We start from the raw sequence: 17529 nt of genomic DNA on the forward strand, positions 1-17529 counted from the left end.
TTAACAGAACTGTCGCTGTCATAAAAATTCGTATAAAATACAGTTCTTGGAATATGAGTATGAAAATATCCCAAAGTGTTAATAAAAGTGTCGTCTTTCCAATGAACTAACCTGTTTTGAAAAATAACTTTTAGTTTTTGAGAAATCAATATTTGAAGTTTAGATAAAATTTTTGATGTTGCAATTTTCATCGATAATTTTCAAAATTCGCTATAAAATTAATTTCTTGAAGGAGCTTTGTGGAAATATCACCAATTATTAATTAAAGTATCCTCTTTTTGATGCAACAAGCCATTTTGAAAAATCGCTTTTAGTTTTTGAGAAATAAATTTTTGAAATGAACGACAATTTTTTCGAATTATGCAATTTTCGCCGATTAAGTTTTAAAAATTCGTATAAAATCTAGTTCTTGGAATATGAGTATGAAAATTTCCCAAAATGTTAATAAAAGTGTCCTCTTTCCAATGAACCAATAGGTTGTGAAAAATATCTTTTAGTTTTTGAGAAAACAATATTTGAAGTTTTGATAAAATTTTCGATGTTGCAATTTTCATCGATAACTTTCAAAATTCGCTATAAAATTAATTTCTTGAAGGATCCTTGTGGAAATATGGCTAGTTATTAATTAAAGTATCCTCTTTTTAATGCAAAAAGCCGTTTTGAAAAATCGCTTTTAGTTTTTGAGAAATAAATTTTTGAAATAATTGACTATTTTTTCGAATTTTGCAATTTTCGCCGATTAAGTTTTAAAAATTCGTATAAAATCCAGTTCCTGGAATATGAGTATGATAATTTCACAAAGTGTTAATAAAAGTGTCCTCTTTCCAATGAACCAACCCGTTTTGAAAAATATCTTTTCGTTTTTGAGAAAACAATATTGGAAGTTTTGATAAAATTTTCGATGTTGCAATTTTCATGGATAATTTTCAAAATTCGCTATGAAATTAATTTCTTGAAGGATCTTTGTGGAAATATCACCACTTATTAATTAAGGAATCCTCTTTTTAATGTAACAAGCTGTTTTGAAAAATCACTTTTCGTTCTTGAGAAATAAATTTTTGAAATAATCGACAATTTTTTTGTATTTTGCAATTTTCGCCGAGTAAGTTTTAAAAATTCGTATAAAATCCATTTCTTGGAATATGGGTATGAAAACTTCCCAAAGGGTTAATAAAAGTGCCCTCTTTCCAATGAACCAACCCGTTTTGAAAAATATCTTGTAGTTTTTGAGAAAACAATATTTGAAGTTTTGATAAAATTTTCGATGTTGCAATTTTCATCGATAATTTTCAAAATTCGCTACAAAATTAATTTCTTGAAGGATCCTTGTGGAATTATCACCAATTATTAATTAAAGTATCCTCTTTTTAACGCAAAAAGCCGTTTTGAAAAATCGCCTTTAAGTTTTTGAGAAATAAATTTATGAAATAATTGACTATTTTTTCGAATTTTGCAATTTTCACCGACTAAGTTTTAAAAATTTGTATAAAATCCAGTTCTTGGAATATGAGTATGAAAATTTCTCAAAATGTTAATAAAAGTGTTCTCTTTCCAATGAACCAACCCGTTTTGAAAAATATCTTTTAGTTTTTGAGATAACAATATTTGAAGTTGTAATAAAATTTTCGATGTTTCAATTTTCATCGATAATTTTCAAAATTCGCTATAAAATTAATTTCTTGAAGGATCCTTGTGGAATTATCACCAATTATTAATTAAAGTATCCTCTTTTTAATGCAAAAAACCGTTTTGAAAAATCACTTTTAGTTTTTGAGAAATAAATTTTTGAAATGATCTACAATTTTTTCGAATTTTGCAATTTTCGCCGATTAAGTTTTAAAAATTCGTATAAAATCTAGTTCTTGGAATATGAGTATGAAAATTTCCCAAAATGTTAATAAAAGTGTCCTCTTTCCAATGAACCAACAGGTTTTGAAAAATATCTTTTAGTTTTTGAGAAAACAATATTTGAAGTTTTGATAAAATTTTCGATGTTGCAATTTTCATCGATAATTTTCAAAATTCGCTATAAAATGAATTTCTTGAAGAATCGTTGTGGAAATATCACCAATTATTAATTAAAGTATCCTCTTTTTAATGCAAAAAACCGTTTTGAAAAATGGCTTTTAGTTTTTGAGAAATAAATTTTGAAATAATTGACTATTTTTTCGAATTTTGCAATTTTCGCCGATTAAGTTTTAAAAATTCGTATAAAATCCAGTTCTTGGAATATGAGTATGAAAATTTCCGAAATTGTTAATAAAAGTGTCTTGTTTCCAATGAACTAACCTGTTTTGAAAAATAACTTTTAGTTTTTGAGAAATCAATATTTGAAGTTTAGATAAAATTTTTGATGTTGCAATTTTCATCGATAATTTTCAAAATTTGCTATAAAATTAATTTCTTGAAGGATCCTTGTGGAAATATCACCAATTTCTAATAAAATTAAAGTATCCTCTTTTTAATGCAACAAGCCGTTTTGAAAAATCACTTTTAGTTTTTGAGAAATAAATTTTTGAAATAATCGAATTTTGCAATTTTCGCCGATTAAGTTTTAATAATTCGTATAAAATCGATTTCTTCGAATATGAGTATGAAAATTTCCCAAAATGTTAATAAAAGTGTTCTCTTTCCAATGAACCAACCCGTTTTGAATAATATCTTTTAGTTTTTGAGAAAACAATATTTGAAGTTTTGATAAAATTTTTGATTATGCAATTTTCATCGATAATTTTCAAAATTCGCTATAAAATTAATTTCTTGAAGGATCCTTGTGGAATTATCACCAATTATTAATTAAAGTATCCTCTTTTTAATGCAAAAAACCGTTTTGAAAAATCACTTTTAGTTTTTGAGAAATAAATTTTGAAATAATTGACTACTTTTTCGAATTTTGCAATTTTCGCCGATTAAATTTTAAAAATTCGTATAAAATCCATTTCTTGGAATATGAGTATGAAAATTTCCCAAAGTATTAACAAAAGTGTCCTCTTTCCAATAAATTAACCCGTTTTGAGAAATAACTTTTAGTTTTTGAGAAAACAATATTTGAAGTTTTGATAAAATTTTCGATGTTGCAATTTTCATCGATAATTTTCAAAATTCGCTATAAAATTAATTTCTTGAAGAATCCTTGTGGAATTATCACCAATTATTAACTAAAGTATCCTCTTTTTAATGCAAAAAACCGTTTTGAAAAATCACTTTTAGTTTTTGAGAAATAAATTTTTGAAATGATCTACAATTTTTTCGAATTTTGCAATTTTCGCCGATTAAGTTTTAAAAATTCGTATAAAATCCAGTTCTTGGAATATGAGTATGAAAATTTCCCAAATTGTTAATCAAGGTGTCTTCTTTCCAATGAACCAACCCGTTTTGAAAAATATCTTTTAGTTTTTGAGAAAACAATATTTGAAGTTTTGATAAAATTTTCGATGTTGCAATTTTCATCGATAATTTTCAAAATTCGCTATAAAATTAATTTCTTGAAGGATACTTGTGGAATTATCACCAATTATTAATTAAAGTATCCTCTTTTTAATGCAACAAGCCATTTTGAAAAATCGCTTTTAGTTTTTGAGAAATAAATTTTTGAAATGAACGACAATTTTTTCGAATTTTGCAATTTTCGCCTAACAACCCTATTAGTGTGTGTCCAAATGATTTATATTGATTAAAAATATCACCATGATACCTGGCATAGACCAAAAAAGTTAAAAAAGCTGATAGGAATGCTTTGCAGGAGATTTAAAATGTTTGAGAAATAACAATGGTTCTTGAAACATCTCAATAATAGTTCAGGATACTACACAATTATAAAATCAAAATAAGTGTTTCAAAATTACGAAGAAATAAAAAAATTTATTAGTGTTTGTCAAAACGATCTTAATCGATTGAAAACATCTCCATGATACTTGGAATGGACGAAAGAAGTTAAAAATATTGCTCTGTAGGAGATTCAAAATTTGGAGCAAATGCTAAAACCGGGTTAATTTGAATCAAAATGATTTTGCAAACACCTTGAATCACCTTTATATAAAGTTAAGCGACCTTCTTAAGCATTATGATAGATAGATCGCGTTTTTGTTCGAAATCAAATTAAATTTATCATTTCACCTGAAAATGTGGTATTAAATTGTTAGGTTTAAATATTGTGCCTTTATAAATACAATTAAATGGAGTACATTAATGAACTTAATGACTATTTCTGTAAAATAATTCGAATAACAGGTAATTTTAAAATATACTCACTGAAAACGGTTATCAAACACAAACAGTTATTTGTATTGATCATAATAATTTTATTTTGTATTAATTAAAATTTTCTAATCAATTTTCTATCAATCCCGATCAAATTATCTCACCCCACGTCAAAGATCGTAATCGAATTTGTACGAAATAATTTTCGGTTAACTCAACTTGGGGAAGTTTCTCTCCTCTTGAACCTTTTTAAATATTAAACAAAGGGTGGAGTCCCATAAGGGACGTGAAAACCTGTTCTTCCCTTCTACACGTCCTATGGGATTATCCCCAAAAAGCTTTGACACGTTAAAATTGTTCGAACAAAGATTTTTATTGTAACAAAAAAAATTTGATTGGATTAATTAAAGTTACTAATCGGCTTCGTTGTTTTAGGGGGTGGAAAAGGGAGTTAGCTGGATAATGAGAGAACGTTGCTAATTTCTTGTTTCTTGGAGGTTTAATTAAAGCATTTCCGGCCCTTTGTTTTTAAACTTCGCTTGGTTTAATCGTTTTTAAACAGTAAAATTTAATATTTTAGAAGTTAGATGAATGATTTTGAAAAAATATTAATATCTCTTTGTGATGTATTGCTTTTGGTATTACCCAAGCTTTTGGAAGCCAACAACGATGCGGCAAGATTGATGGGACTCGTTCTGCATTGTACAAATGTGCATAAAAAAAAAAAACAGAAAAAGAAAAAAGAAGATTCAATGGAATGGTGTCGCGCTGTGAGTTAGAAAAAAAGCTTTGCAAAAAGTTTAAACAATACACAAAAAATTCTTTTTTGTTACATTTTTTTTTGATAAAATCCGACTTGTATATATTCCTACATAGTTATAAATTTGTAATTTACACCGAATACTGCATAAACAGGGATGTTTTATCCGGTTTTTAAATATTTAAATCGACCGCAACATCCATCCATCCATCCTACGAACACATCCCGTGGTTTGTTAGGGTTTTGTGAATATTTCAAAAGGGTTTCTAGATTATTTTGGGATATATCGAAGAAAAGAAAATCGTTTAAACTTTTATTTGGACACAAAAAGCTCCACCATACTATTCACAGGGAGATGAAAATAAAATATTCCAAAGTGTTTGTTTTTAGATAATTATGTTTAAATTTTAAATAAAGATGGATGTGTTGTTTCCTCCCAATTAATTAATAATTACCGTCTAACTTGGGGAGCTAAAACGACGAAATTTGTTCGACGAGAATCTGATCCACTTCTGTACCTCAGTATGGGAGAGTTGACAAGCTCTTAAGACTAAGAGGAGTCCTCCAAACTTAATTCATTCAGGCTGATGTTACACCACCGGAATCTAAGTGATCATATTTCTATGAAACACATGCATTGAAAATCCCAAAGGAGTTAAATAAAAATTAAATTAAATAATAATACTTTTCTCAAACACGAATCAATATATTTTGTTTGGAAGAGATAAATTAGGTTAACCTTTAAATATTCTTAATATTTGTATCCATGTTGCAAGTTAATTAAGTATTAGTAAAATCACAAAAACTTCTTCATTGCTATTTATTTATATGTACAGTGTGTTAATTAATTATCGTACTCGACGTCATCATTGCAAGTATGCAACCAATATCACAGTACTGGTATTGCAATACGTGATTTACGTATGATTCGTATTGCACTGCGATATTGGTTGCATACTTGCAATGATGACGTCGAGTACGATAATTTATTAACACAGTGTATATACAGGGTGTCCCGTTAAACGTACGGAGCGGCTGTATCTCAACAACGGTAAGGCCTAGAGGTTTGGGAAAAAAATCTTTTTAAGCAAAGTGGGCAAGAGAAATAGGTGGAAATTATTTTGAAGTTCGTAATTCGACCGCCAGGGGGCGTAACTGCCATAGAGAAACATAAAATTCCCGCTATCTCAAAAAGTTAGACGATGAGCTATAACTTTGACAACATCATTTAGTAGCTTGGATAATATCGCATCGCTTTTGTTTTGCAACATTTTTCATATCTGTCATAATAAGGGAGGGGGAGGCCAATGCGTTTTCAAATGTTTACATTTTAATATCTCCTGGATCATTCAACCGATTTGAATATTTTTAGTCTTGTTTGAAAGAGCATTTCATGCTCTTTTAAAAGATATTTTCAGTAAGACCGCTTGGTTTAGAACAAATAAGCTAGAGGGCGTTATCTGCAGCGGTTACATATTTTTGTGATTTTTGAAAAAAAGTTAAATGGAACGGTACTATTTACTTCACGGACCATTAATCACCATAAAATTTGCTAAATATTAGTGAAAACCGCATCTCGATATCTCCATCCATTCTCGAATTATAAAAGAAAATGTTAAAAATTCGTATATCTTAATCGGATCAAGTTACCTTAGGAAACAAATAAGAGAGAACAAAAATTTTATTATCTAGAACCTGCCTTCACACTTTATCCAGGCTTAGAACTGCTTCAAAACTACTTTTGAGGCGTGTTGAAAAGCCAACGGATCAATGAAACATCAACAATGATAATAAAACAAAATAAACCAAAACACTTAGAATAACTTAAATTTTTGGCAAAAATAACTCACTAATGTGCGAAATGCCTTCCATAAACCTCGATGCATTTATTTAATCTAGTTTCGACGAAAAAAAAGCGCTGCTTACGTCTCGGCCCTGGACACGTTTCTACTGGTATTTAGTGTTTTGTCATATTTTCCCTGGTTATTGGTTTTTCTTGAAAAGTCAGGTCGTTTAGTCTACCCAATAGATAAAGGGGTGAAAGCAATATGGGTTTTGCTCGAACCAAGAATGCATATTATGCAAGTTTACATCAGCTTGTGGACAGATGCTTCATGCATCCATAGCATTTGTGATAAAAGGTTTGGATTTGCCCAAATTATATTTAAAACTCAATGGTAATAATTCAGTCTGTTAACATAATCGGTATCAGTTAAGGCCTGATGTAAAACAACGTGGTGGAGATATTATTCTCTTGAGGAATCTTGTGGACAATTGTTTTCGGAGTTCCCAGATTATGTGGGATCACATTGCGCACCAATATGATTTACGAATTCATAGAGATGTCTGAATGGGCTACACGTTGCCAGTTTTCCGTAATCGCTAAGTCAATCTTAAAAACACTTGTAGAGAAAAATGTCTTTCTTTGTCGTAATTGCATTGCACATTTTTGCCATGCAGTTGCATAGTATTCGAAACATTGAAAATAAATCATCATACGCTCTATCATACGCTTCTGCGTTAGTAAATGACATGTTTACAGTTACCATGGTTATGTGATTTGTTTTTCTCGATGAGGTAACTGGATCCGATTGATGGCACTCAAGTTTTTAACATTTTCTTCTATAACTCGAGAACGGGTGGCGATATCGAGATGCGGTTTTCACTAAAATTTAGCAAATTTTAAGGTGACTAAGGGTCTGTGAAGTAAATAGTATCGTTCCATTTAACTTTTCTTCAAAAATCACAAAAATATGTAATCGCTGCAGATAACGTCCTCTAGTTCATTTGTTTTAAAGCAGACGGTCTTACTGAAAATATCTTTAAAAAGAGCATAAAATGCTCTTTCAAACAACACCGAAAATATTCAAATCGGTTGAATGGTCTAGGAGATATTAAAATGTAAACATATGAAAACGCATTGGCCTCCCCCTCCCTTATTATGACAGATATGAAAAATATCGCAAAACATGTCTCATAATTGGTGACTTCAATCCGAATCCAACCAAAAGGAAACACATAAGACATTTCCTGAATATGTCCAATTTCGTACAAATCACGACTCCTCCCACGTACGTTATGGAAAACAATCCGAACTCTACTCCTGATCTACTGTTCTGCACAAGAAACATCCGCGGTCTAATTACACAGGTAGAAGTTGTTCCGGATTTATGCTCCGATCACTTGGGCATTTTAGTTTATGTCAACGTCACAACCAACGTACCTAAACCTGTTCCGACTTTAATTAAAAACTATAAGATTTGCGACATGGAGACAGTTAACTCAATAATAAAAGACTTCATAGAAGCACATCAGACAATCACAGTTGACACGATCTCAAGGTTTAACAAATGTCTTAAGGAGTCGATAGACAAAGCGAGCCCATCCAGAACCACCAAACACTATAGTTTTCCGCTACCTCCATTTATTATCAGACTCATCAAGGAGAAAAGACGCCTATATCGAGACTTCAGGGTATATGAAGTGCCTGAGTTGAAAAAGAAGTTTAATGAGTTCAACAAAAAGATACAGAAACTAATTCAGAAATACAGAACGGAAAAGTACATGGAAGCCTGTGACAAAATAAAATTGTGTAAAGGAAGAAACTATTGGCACGAAATTCGAAAACTGTCAAGATACCAAAAGACACCTGGAACGGAGGAGCTCATTGATCCTACCGATGGCGGTGTGCACTCCAACCCTGAAGAGATTGTCAACATACACGCTGACTACCTGGAAGGTGTATTCACCTTTACCGAGGATGTTTCGTTTTGTCCCCACAATAAAAACATTATAGATAATTGGTACGAATCCGCATTTTTGACACCGTTCGAGACACCCGAAGATGCTGTCATGTTGGAAGACGAATATTTTACTCTTCTTGGACAGGGAAAAGATACCGCTCCCGGTTATGATAACATCACAAGGAAACTGCTGAGAAGTCTAGATCTTAACATCCATGGCTTTATCAGAAAAATAATTAACTTTTGCCTTACGACTCAGCATTTCCCGCGCGACTGGAAGACGTCTATTATAACTTGTATTCCCAAGAAGGATTCTTCTCTATCTGATCCAGCCAACTATCGCCCCATCTCACTGCTCCCTGTAATTGGAAAACTCTTCGAGACGCACTTGAAGAACAAGCTCCTGGCTGCGGTATCAAAGAAAATTCCGCCTTACCAATTTGGCTTCCAATCCGGCAAATCAACATCCCAGCCACTAACTATTCTGGTTTCCAACTTCCAGGCGGCACGTTTTATAAAACTGAAATCTGGAGCAGTTTTTCTGGACGTCCGAAAGGCCTTTGACTCCGTGTGGCACAAAGGATTGCTATTTAAACTGGATAGCTAAAAACGCCATACTATCTTCTAACCCTGATAAGCCAATTCCTTTCGAATCGCTCCTCCATCGTGAAGTTGAAAAATCACTTCTCCCACAGCTTCTCCGCTCAGCAAGGCCTTCCTCAGGGTTCGCCTATCTCTCCCTCTCTATACAATCTTTTCTGCCACGATCTTTACAACGACAACCCAGACGCCTTTAACCTCACTGCATACGCACTACTTTATGCCGACGACACAGCATTGGTCTCGCACAGTAGGGATATCACTTCCTCGGTCCGTAAGCTGCAGACGCTCATAAACGAAACGGAAAATTGGTACCGAAAATGGCGCATCCTACTCAATCCCACAAAAACACAATTTTTTGTCCCATTCCTCTCACCCCGCTCTCCCTCTCCCACAATTACAATCCAATCAACGGCAATCTCCGTCTCACCAACCGGCAAGTATCTTGGCATAATACTTGACAGAACGCTCAGTAGTTTTCCACTCATGCAACCAAGGTGAAGATGAAAGTAAAGACACGCGCCAAACACTTTAAATCTCTCTCGTTCAGCGGTCGCGGAATCTCTACCTCATGTGCCTCGCACATCTACAAGACCATATGCAGGCCCATCATAGAATATGGATCAATACTGCTAAACAACGCACCAAGAAGAACGAAGTACCACCTGGAAGTAGCGGAAAGATCTGCACTGAGATCCATCACCCGAATTAGGAACCCTCGTAATCCCCTCTTTAACCCTAGCAATGATCTGCTATACCAACTTACCGATATACCCCCTATCCATACCCGTCTTCAATCTTTGTCCGATAAATCCATTCTAAATTTTCCTACCAACGCCTTGCAACACACACTTATATCGCCTCCATTACTCCACCCTCGCAACAACCCACCTCTTCTCTTCCAAAAACTCCTGGCCGTCAGAGAAGACTGAAGCAAGCCGCCGACTACAAAAATTACGGGCAGAAAGACCTTGGTCGGTAGCCCTATTCTCACCCCTTAACTTTTTTATTTTTGTTTTATATACATATAGATATTTTTATTGTTATTCTTATTTTTTTTTATGTAGTGGGTACAGAATAAAATTTGTTTTTCTTCTTCTATCGCAAAACAAAAGTGATGCGGTATTATCCAAGCTATTAAATGATGTTGTCAAAGTTATAGCTCATCGTTTAAGTTTCTGAGATAGCGGGAACTTTATGTTTCTCAATGGCAGTAACGCCCCTAGCGGTCAAATTACGAACTTCAAAATAATTTCCAGCTATTTCTCTTGGTCACTTTACTTATAAGGATTTCTTTCCCAAACCTCTAGGCCTTACCGTTCTAGAGATACAGCCGCTCCGTACGCTTAACGGGACACCCTGTATTTCACGTTTTTATCGTACTTGAGATAAATTAGTTTAACCTTTAAATATTCTTAATATTTGTATCCATGTTGCAAGTTAATTAAGTATTAACAAAATTACAAAAACTTCTTCATTGCTATTTATTTATATGTACAGTGTGTTAATTAATTAACGTCATCATTGCAAGTATGCAACCAATATCACAGTGCAATACGAATCATATGCAAATCACGTATTGCAATACCAATACTGTGATATTGGTTGCATACTTGCAATGATTAAAAATACCCGACGTCATCGGGTACGATAATTTATTAACACAGTGTATATATATAATAATAATAATATTTATTGATCACAATGTACTACACTTCAGAATAAACAACTAAAAATGGTTTCCAATAAATAACCACCATAAAGTATATAAAGAGAAAAAAAAACAGTATAGCGTGTTAAATATAAAAAAAAAAGAATCGCGACAACGGTATAAAGTTATAAACAAAACAAGAGTTTTAACTACTAAGTTTTAACATATAATACTTAGGTGAATACTACCAAAGGCCACAACAAGTCGTTATCGATACCATGTCAGTACTCAAAAGGGTTCCCCAGAAATTAAGAACAAATTTAGGTAGAACAAAAAGACTACAAAAACATTCAAACGCAAAAGCAAGATCTGTGACTATTAAGAGATTTACAGGTATTGCGAACACTGCTGCCCAAACAGAAAATCAGCATAGCGCCTCCTGGCGGTGGCGGCAGACCCACACTCTGTCAATGCGCAACCAGAAGGGAGCTCATTAATTACTTTGCATATCTGGTATGAGAAGCATTTTTTAAAACTCATAGTGTGGAATATTGGTGGAGATAGCCTTCCCTTAAACCTCACATTAACCGAGTGCACGTCACCCCGAAAAGACAACTTTTTTACAAGATACGCTGGTTTATGTAGAGTGAGTAATTTATGGTAAAAACCTACAGCATGCAACATTCTTCTCCCCTGCATGTTCAACCACTTTAAAACCGGCAGCTTACAGCTGACGCAGTGGCGCGCCGTGGTAAACGATCGCCGGGGTGCGAACTCATTTTTGGCGCCCCAAATTCGTATTGAAATAAGATACAAACATTGGAACAACAAGTAATTTATAAAATATATTTTTTATACTAATTTATTACAATTTGCAAAATATTTATAAAAAATTAATTTTTAATAATTTTTTCTTATAAGTACGAAGGCTTTCACGGCCGGTGTGAATTAAACTAAAATTAGAACTAAAACTAGAACCAACACTAGAAACTTTCGGGTTTTGCCGTGCGTCTTTTAATAAAAGGTTTGACGTTTCGGATGCCATGTTGCAACCTTCTTCAGAAACAGGGTTCGAAGTGTTAGCTATAATTGGCGATAGTGGAGACCCCATGGCTGCCCCTTCGAACTGCTCGTAAAATTCTCCTTTCCAGCTGAAATACGTCCACGATAAGCAATACTCCACCAGATCTGGCACGTATTCTGGTAAACCCTCCGGAATGAGTTTTCGGCGAAGAACCTCTACAGCATCCTTAACTGGTACCCTAGTAAAAAGGGATTCCACATCGAAACTTACCAACATATCCCCAGCATCCAGCTTTACACCTTTTACCGATCCCACAAAATGTGTAGAATCGCTGACATACGATTCCGTGTTACCTGTAAAGGGAGACAGAATCTTTGCAAGATGTTTGGCGAGCTGGTATGTTGGGGAGTTGATGGCGCTGACGATAGGGCGGAGGGGGACGTCTGGTTTGTGAATCTTCGGTAGTCCGTAGATTCTTGGTGGTACCGTCGCCTGCACAATCGTCGATTTTATCAGTTCCTTCATTTTTCTTACGATTTTGTCTGTGGGTTCTTGATCTTCCTGTAGGTGGCTGGATGCAGTAGGTTCAACATTTTGTCGTCGTATTCTTTCCTGTCCATAACAACAGTGGCATTCCCCTTGTCTGCTGGTAACACGACGATTTCTGACTTTTCTTTTATAGATCGGAGTGCCTTCTTTTCACCAACCGTCAAGTTGGATTTTGGTGGTTTTGCTGACTTCAGTACTCTCGTAACTTCTTGTCGGATCTCTTCGGCTTTCAGTATAGGCATCCCTCGAACAGCTGCTTCCACTTCGCAGATGATTTCCTCCTTTGGGATCTTCTTCGGGGCGATTGCGTAGTTCAATCCTTTGGCGAGCACAGAGGTTTCGTCTTTCGTTAGTGGGATATTCGATCTGTTAATGACGATTGTTTCTACTGGTAAACTATTACCTTTCTTCTTTTGCGACCGGCGTTCCAGAAATTCAAACTTCTTGATGTGCGTGTCACGGGTATTCTGAAATTCGCGATCAGCTTTCTCCATTGTTAGTCTGTCCACTTTGTCCCAGTCTTCTCCGGATATACAATTGGAAAGTGAGAGGTGGAGTCGTAGTAACTTCTCACTTATTTTTTGTAGATCATTGAAGGTCTTGTGTATTCTTTCTCGTAGCAGTGCTTGTTCTGTCCTAATCAAAATTCTACGTGCTGCAGCGGAGTCGATGTGGTGCTTCATCTTCAAGAAGGTTGGCGTTACTTTCTTCTCTCTGCATCTTCGTAGAAAGGCCAAACTGCTCAACAGCTTGCGTTGTCTAATTCGTGAGTTATTCAAATCCTTGATTTGTTTGTTGATATCCTCCCCATAAAGGTTAGTAATATAAGTACTAAGGCTTTCACTTCGAACCCTGTTTCTGAAGAAGGTTACAACATGGCATCCGAAACGTCAAACCTTTTATTAAAAGACGCACGGCAAAACCCGAAAGTTTCTAGTGTTTGTTATTATTATTATTACTTATTAAAGACAAATTGTTAAGTCCCTCTGGACTCATATTTGCTCTTAAATAGGTTTTTATTATTTTAAGTTTTGAAAATGATCTCTCTCCTGATGCAACACTAACAGGTAATGTTAGGTATATTCTAAGTGCTATAGTAATATTAGGAAGCATATTGAATAACGCCCCTGAGCTGACGTGATCTCTGCGTTTCAACCCAAAAATTAGTCTGATACAGGTGTTTTGTACCTTTTGAATTTTCCTCTTCAATGCATAGGACAGAAAGGGTGCATACAATGCATCGCCATAATTAAACATTGATAGTACTAAACTTTCGCATAGGCGCACTTTTGCACTATGATTAACAAAGGCTCTGTTAGTATAAATAATTCTAAGGCTACTGTAAGCTCTTTGAACGCATTTATTGACGTGTTCATTAAAAGTAAGGCCCTCATCGATTAAAATGCCTAAGTTTTTTACTGTTTTTTGAATAGGTAGTAATTCGTTATTTACACAAATTTGTAAGTCATTAATGACTTTTTGGTTTTGTTTCTGAGGACCAAACATAATAACGTTTGATTTTTTCTGATTAATTTTAAGTCCATGTCGGCTTGAGGTGATACGCAAATATTCTAGATCACTATTAATTCGCACACAAGCCTGTTTGATATCATGAGCCGGAAAAGAATAGTATATTTGCGTGTCGTCGACGTAAAAATGGGTCTTGCAATACATAACCCCTTGGTTAAAGTTTGATGTATATAAAGCATAAAGCAAAGGCGAGAGTATAGAACCCTGAGGAACGCCCGAACTAGTGTATTGATATTCAGATTGTTCATCACTCATAAATACGGCTTGTTGTCTATGTGTTAGAAAATCATATAATAAGCGGGTAGACTTATCATCAAAACCGGAATACCTCAGAATTGATGCCATTGTCTAATGATTGACCGTATCGAACGCCTTTAAATAATCTAGTAGGCAAAGAACTGTTAAATTACCTCTATCGGTTTCGCGAATTATATCATCAATGATATGTATCAATGCTGTCGTGCAACTGTAACCCCGTCTGGTTCTGTGGTAGTATATCATTCTCCTCCACAAAGGCGACCATTTGTTCATAAAGATTTTTTTCTGCAACCTTTGCTAATACTGGCAGAATACTAATGGGTCTCAGGTCGCTAAGTACCGTAGGTTTAGAGATTTTGGAAAGCGGTTTTATTACGGCTTTCTTCCATGTCATTGGAAAAACACATGTTTCGATGCACGCATTTATAGTATCGCGAATATAAGGTAATATATGTGGACAGCACAATTTTAAGCATTTCATATTGAGACGATCATGACCAAGCGCATTGCTCTTAATTGAATTAATTGCACGCTCCACATCCATATCCTCCACCACGCGAAAGCCAAAAGACAAGTTATTCCGTTTGTTGGAATTATAAAAGTTGACCAGTTGTAAGTCAGGAACACCTCCCCCCGATACCGCTGCAATAAAGTAATTATTGATATCATTGGGTGACCCAAGGTGAGGTAGAACTGACATGTTTTTTCTTTTAAATATTCCCGTATTTCGCAGTGCTTTCCAACAATCATTTGTGATGTTCAATTGCGACTCAAAATATGCCCTGCGCTCATCAATAATCGATTTGTAATATTCCCATTTCGCTTCTGATCTGTTATTACGGTAGTTATTGTACGCCTTGTCGCGCAGTTTTTGCATATGCTTTATTGTATCTGTGATCCACGGGCACGAGGTACGTGACTTCTTGATTAATTTAAGGGGAATATGTACGTCAAGAACGGCCAAAACGAGCTGAGTTAAAAAGTCGGCTTTGATGTTTGCGTTGTCTAAATCGAAAATATGGAAGAATGGCATTCGATACAAGTCCATCAAAAATGAATCATAATCCAGATCTCGATATGACCTAGTTATAAAATGGGGATCAGGTTCGGTGTTGGTAGTAATTCTCAGTTTACAAAAAAACATATCATGATCTGACATACTATGCACCTCATACACACCGCTGTCCTCCACTAAATTAGTATTAGAAATAAATATTAAATCCAATAAAGTACCAGACCGCGCTGCACTTCGTGTAGGGTCAACAATTAGCTGCTTCAAATCAAAGGGTTCCACCATGTCCATTAATGCGGTGGTTGAAACATGATAACATTTCAAAATATCAATATTTAAGTCACCAGTTAAGATGACTGTATCCGCCTAAATAACTTATTAATAACTAATAAACAACTTATTCCTAAAAAACTTTTCTCCATCACCTTTCATCCTTGAGTTATGATCAATTTTAATACCAAAAGTACTCAATTTTGATATTTCGATGATTTTCTCTTTTTATCATTAGAAAATCATTATAACTAAACCAAATCTGTTTATGAGTAATGTCCTTTTAGTTCATAATAAACAATTTATTTCAAATAAACTTTTCTCCATCACCTTTAATTTTTGAGTTATGATCAATTTTAATACCAAAAGTACTCAATTTTAACATTTTGATGATTTTTTTCTTTATCACTAGAAAATCATTATACCTAAACTAAATTTGTTTATGAATGATGTTTTTTTAGTTCATAATAAACAACTTATTCCTAAAAAACTTTTCTCCATCACCTTTCATCCTTGAGTTATGATCAATTTTAATACCAAAAGTACTCAATTTTGATATTTCGATGATTTTCTCTTTTTATCATTAGAAAATCATTATAACTAAACCAAATCTGTTTATGAGTATTGTCCTTTTAGTTCATAATAAACAATTTACCAATAAGGTGAAGAAAAACATATCGAGCAATTTAAAAATCAAAACTTGACAATCGCTTGAAATTGAAGGTGGCGTTGGAAAAAGCTTATTTGTAGCATACATCATAGTATTCATCAAATCCTTTCATTTGATACCTCGTTCATGAAAATCGGAATGTAAATGACAGAGTTACACCTTGGGGCGTTTTTTATCTGACACCCTGTAGATGTGATAAATTAGGTTAACTTTTAAAACTTCTTTCCACAAAAACGAATCAAGATATTTTAAATTTATATTTTTTATTTAAATTTAGAACCAATTCTTCACTAATTAGTGAAATATCTCATTAACATTTTTCGTTTAATTTGGAAGATATGATTTTTTTAATATTTCAGTTCTTATCGCACTTGAGATAAATTAGGTTAATTTTTAAAATTTCTTTTCTCAAAAACGAATCAAGATATTTAAAATTTGTATTTTTTATTTAAATCTAGAACCAATTCTTCACTAATTAGTGAAATATCTCATTAACATTTTTCGTTTAGTTTGGAAGATACGATTTTTTTAATATTTCATGTAATATCGTATATGTGATAAATTAAGTTAACTTTAAAAATTCTTTTCTCAAAAACGAATCAAGATATTTTAAATTTGTATTTTTTATTTAAATCTAGAACCAATTCTTTACTAATTAGTGAAATATTTCATTAATATTTTTCGATTAGTTTGGAAGATACGAATTTCTTAATATGCCATGTTTTTATCGTATTTGTGATAAATTAGGTTAATCTTTAAAAATTCTTTTCTTAAAAACGAACCAAGATATTTAAAATTTGTATTTTTTATTGTTAACAATATTGCTCTCTTGCACTTTTATTCTAAGATACGTCAATATCGAGATAGATACGAAATTATGAAAATTTTATGCATTTGTTGCTCTTTCAAGTTATTAAAGATAACATTTGGGAATCGGAGCATGCTATCAGAAAACTTTTATAACAAAAATTGTTGCAAATTTTATTGTTAACAATATTGCTCTCTTCCAATTTTGCTCTGAGATAAGTCAATATCGAGATAGATACGAAAATATGAAAATTTCATGAATTTATTGCTTTTTGAAGATATTAAAGGAAACACTTGGGAAACGGAGCATGCTATAAGAAAACTTTTAAAACAAAAATTGTCGCAAATTTTATTGTTAACAATATTGCTCTATTGTATTTTTGCTCCTAGATACGTCAATATCGAGATAGATACGAAAATATAAAAATTTGATGAATTTGTTGCTTTTTCAAGTT

General features: G+C 33.4%; 2 protein-coding genes across 5 annotated transcripts in view; one reads left to right on the forward strand and one right to left on the reverse strand.

The window, feature by feature from the left end:
* The window catches only part of LOC111419570 (Shaker cognate w), a 218128-nt gene that overhangs the window by 135600 nt on the left and 64999 nt on the right, over positions 1-17529 (forward strand). The gene's annotated exons all lie outside the window — the stretch shown is intronic.
* LOC139429802 (uncharacterized) lies at positions 12509-13021 on the reverse strand. Its single transcript, XM_071196009.1, has one exon. It carries the CDS (start codon positions 13019-13021, stop codon positions 12509-12511), a length of 513 nt encoding a protein of 170 aa, XP_071052110.1.

Source organism: Onthophagus taurus, chromosome 5 (assembly GCF_036711975.1).
Source record: "Onthophagus taurus isolate NC chromosome 5, IU_Otau_3.0, whole genome shotgun sequence".
Lineage (NCBI taxonomy): Eukaryota > Metazoa > Arthropoda > Insecta > Coleoptera > Scarabaeidae > Onthophagus > Onthophagus taurus.